Source organism: Coregonus clupeaformis, unplaced genomic scaffold, assembly GCF_020615455.1.
Source record: "Coregonus clupeaformis isolate EN_2021a unplaced genomic scaffold, ASM2061545v1 scaf0157, whole genome shotgun sequence".
Taxonomy (NCBI): domain Eukaryota; kingdom Metazoa; phylum Chordata; class Actinopteri; order Salmoniformes; family Salmonidae; genus Coregonus; species Coregonus clupeaformis.
In genome coordinates, this window is record NW_025533612.1 from 438,131 (window position 1) to 452,845 (window position 14,715).

The 14,715-nt window shown below is 43.4% G+C and overlaps 1 protein-coding gene across 1 annotated transcript in view; it reads left to right on the plus strand.

Annotated features, from left to right (window-relative positions):
- Positions 1-2,357: 2,357 nt before the first annotated feature.
- LOC121546822 (V-type proton ATPase subunit S1-like) overlaps positions 2,358-14,715 on the plus strand; it is a 64,708-nt gene continuing 52,350 nt past the window's right edge. Inside the window, exons 1-4 of the mRNA XM_041858070.2 lie at positions 2,358-2,587; positions 13,125-13,251; positions 13,348-13,616; positions 13,938-13,978. Of these exons, the coding sequence (XP_041714004.2) occupies positions 2,457-2,587; positions 13,125-13,251; positions 13,348-13,616; positions 13,938-13,978 (568 nt within the window). The 5' untranslated portion in view covers positions 2,358-2,456. The remainder of the gene's footprint in view (positions 2,588-13,124; positions 13,252-13,347; positions 13,617-13,937; positions 13,979-14,715) is intronic.

The window sequence follows — 14,715 nt, forward strand, 5'->3', positions numbered from 1 at the left end:
CTAATTACGTTGGTAACCAGTTTATAGTAGCAATAAGGCAACTCGGTTTGTGGTAAATGGCCAATATACCACGGCTAACGGCTGTATCCAGGCACTATGGTATATGGCCAATATACCACGGCTAACGGCTGTATCCAGGCACTATGGTAAATGGCCAATATACCACGGCTAACGGCTGTATCGAGGCACTATGGTATATGGCCAATATACCACGGCTAACGGCTGTATCGAGGCACTATGGTATATGGCCAATATACCACGGCTAACGGCTGTATCCAGGCACTATGGTATATGGCCAATATACCACGGCTAACGGCTGTATCCAGGCACTATGGTATATGGCCAATATACCACGGCTAACGGCTGTATCCAGGCACTATGGTATATGGCCAATATACCACGGCTAACGGCTGTATCCAGGCACTATGGTATATGGCCAATATACCACGGCTAACGGCTGTATCCAGGCACTATGGTATATGGCCAATATACCACGGCTAACGGCTGTATCCAGGCACTATGGTATATGGCCAATATACCACGGCTAAGGGCTGTATCCAGGCACTATGGCATATGGCCAATATACCACGGCTAACGGCTGTATCCAGGCACTATGGTATATGGCCAATATACCACGGCTAACGGCTGTATCGAGGCACTATGGTATATGGCCAATATACCACGGCTAACGGCTGTATCCAGGCACTATGGTATATGGCCAATATACCACGGCTAAGGGCTGTATCCAGGCACTATGGTATATGGCCAATATACCACGGCTAACGGCTGTATCCAGGCACTATGGTATATGGCCAATATACCACGGCTAAGGGCTGTATCCAGGCACTATGGTATATGGCCAATATACCACGGCTAACGGCTGTATCCAGGCACTATGGTATATGGCCAATATACCACGGCTAACGGCTGTATCCAGGCACTATGGTATATGGCCAATATACCACGGCTAACGGCTGTATCCAGGCACTATGGTATATGGCCAATATACCACGGCTAACGGCTGTATCCAGGCACTATGGTATATGGCCAATATACCACGGCTAAGGGCTGTATCCAGGCACTATGGTATATGGCCAATATACCACGGCTAACGGCTGTATCCAGGCACTATGGTATATGGCCAATATACCACGGCTAACGGCTGTATCCAGGCACTATGGTATATGGCCAATATACCACGGCTAACGGCTGTATCCAGGCACTATGGTATATGGCCAATATACCACGGCTAAGGGCTGTATCCAGGCACTATGGTATATGGCCAATATACCACGGCTAACGGCTGTATCCAGGCACTATGGTATATGGCCAATATACCACGGCTAAGGGCTGTATCCAGGCACTATGGTATATGGCCAATATACCACGGCTAACGGCTGTATCCAGGCACTATGGTATATGGCCAATATACCACGGCTAACGGCTGTATCCAGGCACTCCGCGTTTTGTCGTGCTTAAGAACAGCCCTTAGCCATGGTATATTGGCCATATACCACACCTCCTCAGGCCTCATTGCTTAATCATAGCAGACAAACAAGTTAAATCGCAATCCATTGATGGAAAATTATCTGGCGAGTTTAATAAGGGCGAATTATCTTTTCTCTTGCCACATATTCAAATTTCTTTATCATGTCATGTCATAGCTTGCAATAATTATTCATTTGAGGAAACCTGAATTTTGCTTCTAAGTTACTCTGATATTCCTTCTTAATTGTCTCGATAATATTATGGAAAAGGCTTATTGTATAGATATGGAAACTCCTCTCTTGCTGTGAAAAAAAAAGCAATTAGGCTAGTTTTAAGGCCTTTTGGGTGGGTTTTGAGTGGTCATTGGGCTATAAATTTGAGCTTGACCTGGCAACCCTGGAGTCATAGAGTCTGCCAGCCCAGCATAGTTGTGGCAGTTGTCAATTAAAGCTTTTGCCTCCTGTCTAACGACATTGGATGAAGCCTGAGCATTGCTAGCTGAGGAGGTAGCTATAAGATTTATCTTTCTGTCAGCGCGCTGTGACATTTAGAAAAATACAATCTTAAATCATCAATGACCTGGTGTTTTTAGCAAGCAAAATATTAATTTGGTAGTTCAACATAATAAACTTTTCACTATCTTTCTAAAGTTGGTATGCAGAGGTCGAAACGTGTGCTCAGGCTGCCCCGGATCCCGGATTGCACTGCCTGTACCGTCGTGCGCACTGTCGTCACTAGTTACCACAGCCACAAAGTCACAAACCCCGCCTATTTCTACAATTTCCCTTCTTAAAATGTGATTTTAAACCTTAACCCTAAATTGAACCACACTGCTAACCTTTTGCCTAATACTAACCTTAAATGAAGACCAAAAAGCTACATAATTTTTATGATGTAGCCAATTTGTACTTTGTGGCTGTGTTAACTAGTGACAACCAGTCCGCAGCGAGGACCTGGACCATCTCAAGATGGCGGCTGAGCGGAGGATGAGGATGATATCGGGTCGGGGCTGTGTGACTGTGTTTCTGGCCGTGTTGTGCACCTTCTCCTCCGGGACCTGCTACGAACAGGTGCCGTTGATGCTATGGACGAGTGAAGGGTAAGAGCCGTGTGTGTGGTTTTGGTCTGGGGATGCGCTTGTAGCCGTACAAGCTGGTTGACATCTTGTCATTCATATTCCTAGCGGGGATCTCGTCCTATTTGCTCGCTATCTGGCCACACTATATTTTGGCAATTTCATCTGTGAAGCCACTAGCCAGTAATGGATTTTTAAAAAATGTTACTCGACGTGTCATTAAAAAAAGTACCCCCCAACACCAACACCAACATAAAACATATTTTTACATGACCCTCCCCTTACACACCCTCCCCCCTCATAAAATGAACTCAAAAATAATGATTGCTACCAGAAATAACAACAGTTATAATAACCCTGTGTTTATAAATGTGGTTATCGACTTCACCCCTTCAGCATGGTTTTGTGGCACAGTCTATGGGCCAGAAGGTTGAGCGTTCACCGACCACCACAAACCAGGTCACTCTCCCTGCCTGTCTCATTACACTACTATCATAGCCGGCTGCAAACAATTATCAGCTAGGGGGAAATTATATTTTCAATATTTGTATGCTATATTTATAATTATATTAAATATATGCAAATACTTTTCCACCAACAGGTTTCTGTGCCAATGCACCACACAACCAATAAGCAAAGCATAACTGCATATCGATTACCCAACCTGGTCTCAGAGCAATTCGTAAATCCGAGACACTCCATTTATGGTATGAATTAATTTGTGGGTGTCCATCATCCATTTCGTATGATATGTTACAAATTACAATTTGTATCAAACGAATTCGCAAATGTACAACTCGTTACGAATTTGAAAAACGTATGATATGTTTCGAATACCAATTGGTTGTGGCTAACGTTAGCTAAGAGACTAACGCTAATGTTAGCTAGCTGGCTAACATTAGCTAGGTCAGTGGTTAAGGTTAGGAGTTAGGTTAAAGGTTTAGGGTTAGGGGAAGGATTAGCTAAAAGGGTTAGGGGAAGGGTTAGCTAACATGCTAAGTAGTTGCAAAGGAGCTCAAAAGTAGTAAGTAGTTGAAAAGTTGCTAAAATGCGAATGTTTTCTGTGATGAGATTTGAAGAAACCTTTGGGTTGCTAGATGTTCGCGTTATATCTGCATATTGCACCTTTAAATACATTTTAAATGACAAATATTTAGGCTGAAAATAAGTTTACTTTTTCTAGATTTTGTTGTGTTACAGCCTGAATTTAAAATGTATTAAATTGCGATTTTGTGTCACTGGCTTACACACAATACTCTTGTGTGCAATAATAGTGTTTAACATACTTTTTTTTATGACTACCTCATCTCTGTACCCCACACATACAATTATCTGTAAGGTTCCTCAGTCAAGCAGTGAATTTTAAACACAGATTCAACCAAAAAGACCAGGGAGGTTTTCCAATGCCTTGCAAAGAAGGGCACCTATTGGTAAAAAAAAGCTGACATTGAATATCCCTTTGAGCACGGTGAAGTTACTAATTACACTTTGGAGGGTGTATCAATAAACCCAGTCACTACAAAGATACAGGCGTCCTTCCTAACTCAGTTGCCGGAGAGGAAGGAAACTGCTCAGGGATTTCACCATGAGACCAATGGTGACTTAAAAACAGTTAGAGTTGAATGGCTGTGATAGGAGAAAACTGAGGATGGATCAACAACATTGTAGTTACTCCACAATACTAACCTAATTGAAAGAGTGAAAAAAAGGAAGGCCTGTTCAGAATACATTTTTTCCAAACATGCATCATGTTTGCAAGGAGGCACTAAAGTAAAACTGCAAAATATGTGGCAAAGAAATTAACTTTATGTTCTGAAAACAAAGCATTATGTTTGGGGCAAATCCAACACAACACTTCACTGAGTACCTTCCAGTAGTCTTCCTGGGTTTCCGGCAGAAAAAATGTGGTGCCGGACATTTAACCGGCAACATTTTAATTTACCAGACATTTGAGAAATGTATCAGACCCATTTGCATTGGGTGCATAACCTTATTAGGGCATCCACCCACGGTGCTCAAAATGACCGAAATCACATTTCGAGTATGGTAATTCATATTAACAGAACATGCAAGTCGATGATGCAACGATGTGCGTTCCTTTTTACCGGATTCTGATGTGCACTTTGAACATGTTAGAATAACTGTCCACATCTACTTTTCCTCAGCCAACAAGACGAGTAACGAACAGCAAAATCACCAGCCTATGTCAATCTACTATAATATGAAAAGTTTAGGCTACCTATTCTATTGGTCAGCTTGTCGAGAAAGAAATAGCCTATTCAAACAGACTCTGGGACAGTTGTTGGATCCCAAATACAATCAGTAGGTCTAGTCAGTAGGTCTAGTCAGTAGGTCTAGTCAGTAGGTCTAGGCAGTAGGTCTAGGCAGTAGGTCTAGTCAGTAGGTCTAGTCAGTAGGTCTAGTCAGTCAGTAGGTCTAGTCAGTCAGTAGGTCTAGTCAGTAGGTCTAGTCAGTAGGTCTAGTCAGTCAGTAGGTCTAGTCAGTAGGTCTAGTCAGTAGGTCTAGTCAGTAGGTCTAGTCAGTAGGTCTAGGCAGTAGGTCTAGGCAGTAGGTCTAGGCAGTAGGTCTAGGCAGTAGGTCTAGTCAGTAGGTCTAGGCAGTAGGTCTAGTCAGTAGGTCTAGTCAGTAGGTCTAGTCAGTAGGTCTAGTCAGTAGGTCTAATCAGTAGGTCTAGTCAGTAGGTCTAGTCAGTAGGTCTAGTCAGTAGGTCTAGGCAGTAGGTCTAGGCAGTAGGTCTAGTCAGTAGGTCTAGTCAGTAGGTCTAGTCAGTAGGTCTAGTCAGTAGGTCTAGGCAGTAGGTCTAGTCAGTAGGTCTAGTCAGTAGGTCTAGTCAGTAGGTCTAGGCAGTAGGTCTAGTCAGTAGGTCTAGTCAGTAGGTCTAGTCAGTAGGTCTAATCAGTAGGTCTAGTCAGTAGGTCTAGTCAGTAGGTCTAGGCAGTAGGTCTAGGCAGTAGGTCTAGGCAGTAGGTCTAGGCAGTAGGTCTAGTCAGTAGGTCTAGTCAGTAGGTCTAGTCAGTAGGTCTAGTCAGTAGGTCTAGGCAGTAGGTCTAGGCAGTAGGTCTAGTCAGTAGGTCTAGGCAGTAGGTCTAGTCAGTAGGTCTAGTCAGTAGGTCTAGTCAGTAGGTCTAGTCAGTAGGTCTAGTCAGGTCTAGTCAGTAGGTCTAGGCAGTAGGTCTAGTCAGTAGGTCTAGTCAGTAGGTCTAGTCAGTAGGTCTAGGCAGTAGGTCTAGGCAGTAGGTCTAGTCAGTAGGTCTAGGCAGTAGGTCTAGTCAGTAGGTCTAGTCAGTAGGTCTAGTCAGTAGGTCTAGTCAGTAGGTCTAGTCAGTAGGTCTAGGCAGTAGGTCTAGTCAGTAGGTCTAGTCAGTAGGTCTAGTCAGTAGGTCTAGGCAGTAGGTCTAGGCAGTAGGTCTAGTCAGTAGGTCTAGGCAGTAGGTCTAGTCAGTAGGTCTAGTCAGTAGGTCTAGTCAGTAGGTCTAGGCAGTAGGTCTAGTCAGTAGGTCTAGGCAGTAGGTCTAGGCAGTAGGTCTAGTCAGTAGGTCTAGTCAGTAGGTCTAGTCAGTAGGTCTAGTCAGTAGGTCTAGTCAGTAGGTCTAGTCAGTAGGTCTAGGCAGTAGGTCTAGGCAGTAGGTCTAGTCAGTAGGTCTAGTCAGTAGGTCTAGGCAGTAGGTCTAGTCAGTAGGTCTAGTCAGTAGGTCTAGTCAGTAGGTCTAGGCAGTAGGTCTAGTCAGTAGGTCTAGGCAGTAGGTCTAGGCAGTAGGTCTAGGCAGTAGGTCTAGTCAGTAGGTCTAGTCAGTAGGTCTAGGCAGTAGGTCTAGTCAGTAGGTCTAGGCAGTAGGTCTAGGCAGTAGGTCTAGGCAGTAGGTCTAGTCAGTAGGTCTAGTCAGTAGGTCTAGGCAGTAGGTCTAGTCAGTAGGTCTAGTCAGTAGGTCTAGTCAGTAGGTCTAGTCAGTCAGTAGGTCTAGTCAGTCAGTAGGTCTAGTCAGTAGGTCTAGTCAGTAGGTCTAGTCAGTAGGTCTAGTCAGTAGGTCTAGTCAGTCAGTAGGTCTAGTCAGTAGGTCTAGTCAGTAGGTCTAGTCAGTAGGTCTAGTCAGTAGGTCTAGGCAGTAGGTCTAGGCAGTAGGTCTAGGCAGTAGGTCTAGTCAGTAGGTCTAGTCAGTAGGTCTAGGCAGTAGGTCTAGGCAGTAGGTCTAGGCAGTAGGTCTAGTCAGTAGGTCTAGGCAGTAGGTCTAGTCAGTAGGTCTAGTCAGTAGGTCTAGTCAGTAGGTCTAGTCAGTAGGTCTAGTCAGTAGGTCTAGTCAGTAGGTCTAGTCAGTAGGTCTAGTCAGTAGGTCTAGTCAGTAGGTCTAGTCAGTAGGTCTAGTCAGTAGGTCTAGTCAGTAGGTCTAGGCAGTAGGTCTAGTCAGTAGGTCTAGTCAGTAGGTCTAGTCAGTAGGTCTAGTCAGTAGGTCTAGTCAGTAGGTCTAGTCAGTAGGTCTAGTCAGTAGGTCTAGTCAGTAGGTCTAGGCAGTAGGTCTAGGCAGTAGGTCTAGGCAGTAGGTCTAGGCAGTAGGTCTAGTCAGTAGGTCTAGGCAGTAGGTCTAGGCAGTAGGTCTAGTCAGTAGGTCTAGGTCAGTAGGTCTAGTCAGTAGGTCTAGTCAGTAGGTCTAGTCAGTAGGTCTAGTCAGTAGGTCTAGTCAGTAGGTCTAGTCAGTAGGTCTAGTCAGTAGGTCTAGGCAGTAGGTCTAGTCAGTAGGTCTAGGCAGTAGGTCTAGTCAGTAGGTCTAGGCAGTAGGTCTAGTCAGTAGGTCTAGTCAGTAGGTCTAGTCAGTAGGTCTAGTCAGTAGGTCTAGTCAGTAGGTCTAGTCAGTAGGTCTAGTCAGTAGGTCTAGTCAGTAGGTCTAGTCAGTAGGTCTAGTCAGTAGGTCTAGTCAGTAGGTCTAGTCAGTAGGTCTAGTCAGTAGGTCTAGTCAGTAGGTCTAGTCAGTAGGTCTAGTCAGTAGGTCTAGTCAGTAGGTCTAGTCAGTAGGTCTAGTCAGTAGGTCTAGTCAGTAGGTCTAGTCAGTAGGTCTAGTCAGTAGGTCTAGTCAGTAGGTCTAGGCAGTAGGTCTAGTCAGTAGGTCTAGGCAGTAGGTCTAGTCAGTAGGTCTAGGCAGTAGGTCTAGTCAGTAGGTCTAGTCAGTAGGTCTAGTCAGTAGGTCTAGTCAGTAGGTCTAGTCAGTAGGTCTAGTCAGTAGGTCTAGTCAGTAGGTCTAGTCAGTAGGTCTAGGCTACATAAAAAAACAAAGTTACGTCTGATGTAACAGATCAGAACGTTTAAACTATTTCTTCAGCGATGTGCACAAGGCCACTTTACAATATATTTTGTATTTATTTTGTATTTAAAAAATATTTATTTTTCTTTCTTTTGTATTTTTGTTCTTTTATTTTACTTTAATTGTTGTTTTTTTGTTTTGTTTTTTTTCTCATTGGGGTGGGGAAATGGGGGGGGGGGGTAGAAGGATTACTTCATCCTTGAAATGTTTCTACAACTTGATTGGAGTCCACCTGTGGTAAATTCAATTGATTGGACAGGATTTGGAAAGGCACACACCTGTCTATATAAGGTCCCACAGTTGACAGTTCATGTCAGAGCAAAAACCAAGCCATGAGGTCGAAGGAATTGTCCATAAATGGAAGTGTTTGGAACCACCAAGACTCTTCCTAGAGCTGGCCGCCCGGCCAAACTGAGCAATTGGGGTATGCTTAATTGTTTTGTATCTTTAATATATTTGCAAAACTTTCTTAACCTGTTTTTGCTTTGTCATTATGGGGTATTGTGTGTAGATTGACGAACAAAATGTATTTAATCCATTTTAGAATAAGGCTAATTTAACAAAATGTGGAAAAAGTTGATGGGTCTGAATACTTTCCGAATGTACTGTACAGCATCACCATGGCAGCAGGGGGCGGTAATTCCCAGCAACAAATAAATGTGTATTCTGGTTTATGGACACATCGAGCTCAAATTTCTTGGGAACAGAAATATTTAAAGATTGGGACGCCATGAAATCCGATTTTACATACACTGAACAAAAAATATAAACGCAACATGTAAAGTGTTGGTCCCATGTTTCATGAGCTGAAATAAAAGATCCAATACTGCTAAATGGCATATTACATTTTCCATACGCACAAACGTTTGTGCACAAATTAGTTTACATCCCTCTTAGTGACCATTTCCCCTTTGCGAATATAATCCATCCACCTGACAGGTGTGGCATATCAAGAAGCTGATTAAACAGCATGATCATTACACAGGTGCACCTTGTGCTGGGGACAATAAAAGGCCACTCTAAAATGTGCAGTTTTGTCACACAACACAATGCCACAGATGTCTCAAGTTTTGAGGGAGTGTTCAATTGGCATGCTGACTACAGGAATGTCCACCAGAGCTGTTGACAGAGAATTGAATGTTCATTAAAACGTCGTTTTTAGAGAATTTGTCAGTACGTCCAACCGGCCTCACAACTGCAGACCACGCCAGTCCAGGATCTACACATCCGGCTTCTTCACCTGCGGGATGGTCTGAGATCAGCCACCGGACAGCTGATGGAACTGTGGATTTGCACAAACAAAATAATTTCTGCTCAAACTGTCAGTGCTGTTCACGGATGAATCATAACGGTACCTTGCAGATGGCAAACAGCATGTATGGCGTCATGTGGGCGTGCGGTTTGCTGATGTCAGCATTGTGAACAGGCATGAGCTACAAACAACAAACACAATTGCATTTTATCTATGGCAATTTGAATGCACAGAGATACCGTGACGACATCCCATTGTCATGCCATTCATCCGCCGCCATCACCTCATATTTCAGCATGATAATGCACAGCCCCATGTCGCAAGGATCTGTACACAATTCCTGGAAGCTGAAAATGTCCCAGTTCTTCCATGGCCTGCATACTCACCAGACATGTCACCCATTGAGCACGTTTGAGATGCTCTGGATTGATGTGTACGACAGCCTGTTCCAGTTCCTGCCAATATCCAGCAACTTCACACAGCCATTGAAGAGGAGTGGGACAACATTCCACAGGCCAAAATCAACAGCCTGATCAACTCTATGCGAAGGAGATGTGTCGCGCTGCATGAGGCAAATGGTGGTCACACCAGATACTGACTGGTTTTCTTTTTTTAAGGTATCTGTTACCAACAGATGCATATCTGTATTCCCAGTCATGTGAAATTTATAGATTAGGGCCTAATTTATTTATTTCAATTGACTAATGTCCTTATATGAACTGTAACTCAGTAAAATCTAAAAAATTGTTGCATGTTGCATTTTATATTGTTGTTTAGTGTATATACAGGTGTATTATCAGCCTAGTAGGCCACCTACAGTGCATTTGGAAAGTATTCAGACCCCTTGACTTTTTCCACATTTTGTTAAGTTACATCCCTATTCTAAAATGTATTACATTATTTGTTTTCCTCATCAAACTACACAGAATACCCCATAATAAAAAAACAGAAATACCGTATTTACATACGTTTTCAGACCCTTTGCTATGAGACTCAATTGATTAGACATGATTTGGAAAGGCACACACCTGTCTATATAAGGTACCACAGTTGACAGTGCATGTCAGAGCAAAAACCAAGCCATGAGGTTTAAGAGCTCCGAGACAGGATTGTGTTGAGGCACAAATCTGGGGAAGGGTACCAAAAAATGTCTGCAGCATTGAAGGTCACCAAGAACACAGTGGCCTCCATCATTCTTAAATGGAAGAAGTTTGGAACCACTTTCTAGAGCTGGCCGCCCGGCCAAACTGAGCAATCGGGCGAGAAGGGCCTTGGTCAGGGAGGTGACCAAGAACCCGATGGTCATTCTGAAAAAGCTCCAAAGTTCCTCTGTGGAGTTGGGAGAACCTAGCAGAAGGACAACCACCTCTGCAGGACTCCACCAATCAGGCCTTTATGGTAGAGTGGCCAGACGGAAGCCATTCCTCAGTAAAAGGCACATGACAGCCCGCTTGGAATTTGCCAAAAGGCACCTAAAGGACTCTCAGACCATGAGAAACAAGATTCTCTGGTCTGATGAAACCAAGATTAAACACTTTGGCCTGAATGCCGAGCGTCACGTCTGGAGGAAACCTGGCACCATCCCTACGGTGAAGCATGGTGGTGGCAGCATTATGCTGTGGGGATGTTTTTTAGCGGCAGGGACTGGGAGACTAGTCAGGATCGAGGGAAAGATGAACGGAGCAAAGTACAGAGAGATCCTTGATGAAAACCTGCTCCAGAGTGCTCAGGACCTCAGATTGGGGCGACGACCCTAAGCACACAGCCAAGACAACGCAGGAGTGGCTTCGGGACAAGTCTCTGAATGTCCTTGAGTGGCCCAGCCAGAGCCCGGACTTGAACCCGATCAAACATCTCTGGAGAGACCTGAAAATTGCTGTGCAGCGACGCTCCCCATCCAACCTGACAGAGCTTGAGAGGATCTGCATAGAAGAATGGGAGAAACTAAGTAAAGGGTCTGAGTACTTCTGTAAATGTGATATTTCAGTTTTTCAATTTTTAATACATTTGGAAATATTTCTAAAAACCTGTTTTTGCTTTGTCATTTTGGGGTATTATGTGTAGATTGATGAGAAAAACAAACAATTTAATCCATTTTAGAATAAGGCTGTAACCTAACAAAATGTGGAAAAAGTCAAGGGGTCTGAATACTTTCCGAATGCACTGTATATGCAGGTGTATTATCAGTGCCTGATTAGGATGTCATGACCAGTATGTCTTACTACCTGAGTAAACTATTATCTAACTCTCCGTCGTGAGTCATTCCCGTACACTTAAAAAAAACACACAAAAAAACGGGCAGCAGGTATCCTAGCGGCTAAGAGCATTGAGCCAGTTACCAAAAGGTTGTTGGTTCGAATCCTTGAACCGACTAGGTGAACAATCTGTAAGTCACTCTAGATAAGAGCGTCTGCTAAATGACTAAAATTGTAATAAAAAAATTAACACCACACTAACAAAATGTTATATTCAGAATCATGGGAGGGTGGAGAACAATCAACCTTTTTTATTTATTTTATTGGGAATTCATTCTTCAAAGAAATCTATGATTCAAACAAAAAATGTGTTGATTGTTCTCCATCCACCCCTGATTCAGAATATAGACGTTTCATTGGCATGGCGTGCTAGCTATTGGCGAGGGAGGACCAATACAAAACTCATTTTAATTCAGTACCAACCATATCCCTACCAGCTCTCTAATAATGGAATATCAACAATACTTTTCTGTGTATTTTGTGTCAAAAATGTAGAGCAGCTGAAGGACAAACCACAGTAGAATAAGTTTAAATGTAATTTTATTCAACATTCTGGCTTGTAAGGAACATTTTACAGGATTTTGCAGGCATGAGATTCAGGCTGTATATACTAACACATAATGGTGTATTACAGCCTGATTTAATCAGACTAACCCAAACCTAACCCTAACTAACCCAAGGGCTAGTTTTTACTTTAACCCTAACTAACCCAAGGGCTTGTTTTTACTTTAACCCTAACTAACCCAAGGGCTAGTTTTTACTTTAACCCTAACTAACCCAAGGGCTACTTTCTACTTCAACCCTAACTAACCCAAGGGCTACTTTTTACTTTAGCAAGCAAGCAAGTTTATTTATATAGCACAATTCATACATCGAAGCAATTCAATGTGCTTTACAAAGATGTTTATCAAAAATTATGAAAACATAATAATAATAAAAATACAATTTAAAAAAAAACATATAAAGATTAAAAATTAAAAATGGGATAAAACCATAGGAAGCTATAAGGCTAAACAGTGTGGTTCAGTTTAAGTGCTCAGTCGTAGGCACGTGAAAAGAGAAGTGTTTTTAACCTGGATTTAATAATGGATACGTTTGGGGCATATCTAAGATCTTCTGGTAGTTTATTCCAGTTGTGTACAGCATAAGTGCTAAACGCAGCGTCTCCATGTTTAGTTTGGGCTCTGTGCTCTACTAGCTGACCTGTGTTCATGGATCTAAGAGCCCTGCTCGGTTTATATTCTTCAAACATATCAGACATGTACTCGGGTACTAAACCATTCAAAGATTTATAAACTAAAAGCACCACTTTGAAATCAATTCTGTAACTGCCTGGAAGCCAATGTAAAGATGTAAGAACCGGAGTGATGTGCTCCGTTCTCTTGGTCCTGGTTAACGTTCTAGCAGCTGCATTCTGAATGAGCTGCAGCTGTTTTACAGTCTTTTCCTGGAGTCCTGTTAAGAGGCCATTACAGTAGTCGACCCTACTAGAGATGAAAGCATGGATGAGCTTCTCTTTATCTTTTTGGGACACCAAGCCTTTGATTCTGGCTATATTTTTTAGATGATAGAATGCTGTTTTAGTGACCGCTTTGATATGACTGTTAAATGCGATGGATAATGAAGTTGTATTGTGTTTTGCTCGTCAGGCAACATGGTGTAATAATGGGACATGCCAACCGTCCTCTTAGTTATTCCTGTTCCGTGTTTGGTAATGTTTTGGCCCTCCTGAACGGTTCCAGGTCTGGTCTGCCGTCTCAGGCGGTTCCTGCTGCTGGTCACGTAGTGGGTTTCAGTCAGCTGAGCTCATACCTGGAGACCGCCCTGGGGTCCGCCCCGCGCAACGTACTGCTCTTCCTGCAGGACAAGGTTATACACACACACCTACCTACCTTTGTAACCCATATATTAGTTAGCCTATGTCTTTTACTGTTTGTGTGAATCTTTCTCTCTCTCCCCCGCCAGATGAGCATTGAGGACTTCACCATGTACGGAGGGGCGTTTGGCAACAGGCAGGACAGTGCCTTCCCTAACCTAGAGGAGGCGCTCCTCTCCAGCCCTTCCCCATTGGTCCTGCCTGCCGTGGCCTGGCCAGCATCCAGTGCTGTGATTGGTCAGCTCCAGGATCAATTAGACACCTCTTCTCTCTACATGGAACCAGAGACCCTCAGCCAGCTACGACTAAATGCTTCTACCCCCGCCCTGCTAGTCTTCAGACTACCCTACAGCACCAAGTATAAACACACACACACACACACACACACACACACACACACACACACACACACACACACACACACCCTGCTAGTCTTCAGACTACCCTACAGCACCAAGTATAAACACAAACACACACACACACACACACACACACACACACACACACACACACACACACACACACACACACACACACACACACACACACACACACACACACACACACACACACACACACACACACACACACATGATTCTGCTTTTCACACTGGTCTGTTTTTTATGGGTGTGGTTTATACGAATATGGGTGTGGTTTACCTGATTGTGGTTTATAATAGGGCTGATCTGATGTCTGCTAAGGAAGTTCTCAATGGAAATGGTGAGTGTTCTAACGTTATACTGTTTTACTGGTCTACTGTTTTACTGGTCTACTGGTCTACTGGTCTACTGTTTTACTGGTCTACTGTTTTACTGGTCTACTGGTCTACTGTTTTACTGGTCTACTGTTTTACTGGTCTACTGGTCTACTGTTTTACTGGTCTACTGTTTTACTGGTCTACTGTTTTACTGGTCTACTGGTCTACTGGTCTACTGGTCTACTGGTCTACTGGTCTACTGGTCTACTGGTCTACTGTTTTACTGGTCTACTGTTTTACTGGTCTACTGGTCTACTGGTCTACTGTTTTACTGGTCTACTGTTTTACTGGTCTACTGGTCTACTGTTTTACTGGTCTACTGTTTTACTGGTCTACTGGTCTACTGTTTTACTGGTCTACTGTTTTACTGGTCTACTGTTTTACTGGTCTACTGGTCTACTGGTCTACTGTTTTACTGGTCTACTGTTTTACTGGTCTACTGGTCTACTGGTCTACTGTTTTACTGGTCTACTGTTTTACTGGTCTACTGTTTTACTGGTCTACTGTTTTACTGGTCTACTGGTCTACTGGTCTACTGTTCTACTGGTCTACTGGTCTACTGGTCTACTGTTTTACTGGTCTACTGTTTTACTGGTCTACTGTTTTACTGGTCTACTGTTTTACTGTTTTACTGGTCTACTGGTCTACTGTTCTACTGGTCTACTGGTCTACTGGTCTACTGTTTTACTGGTCTACTGTT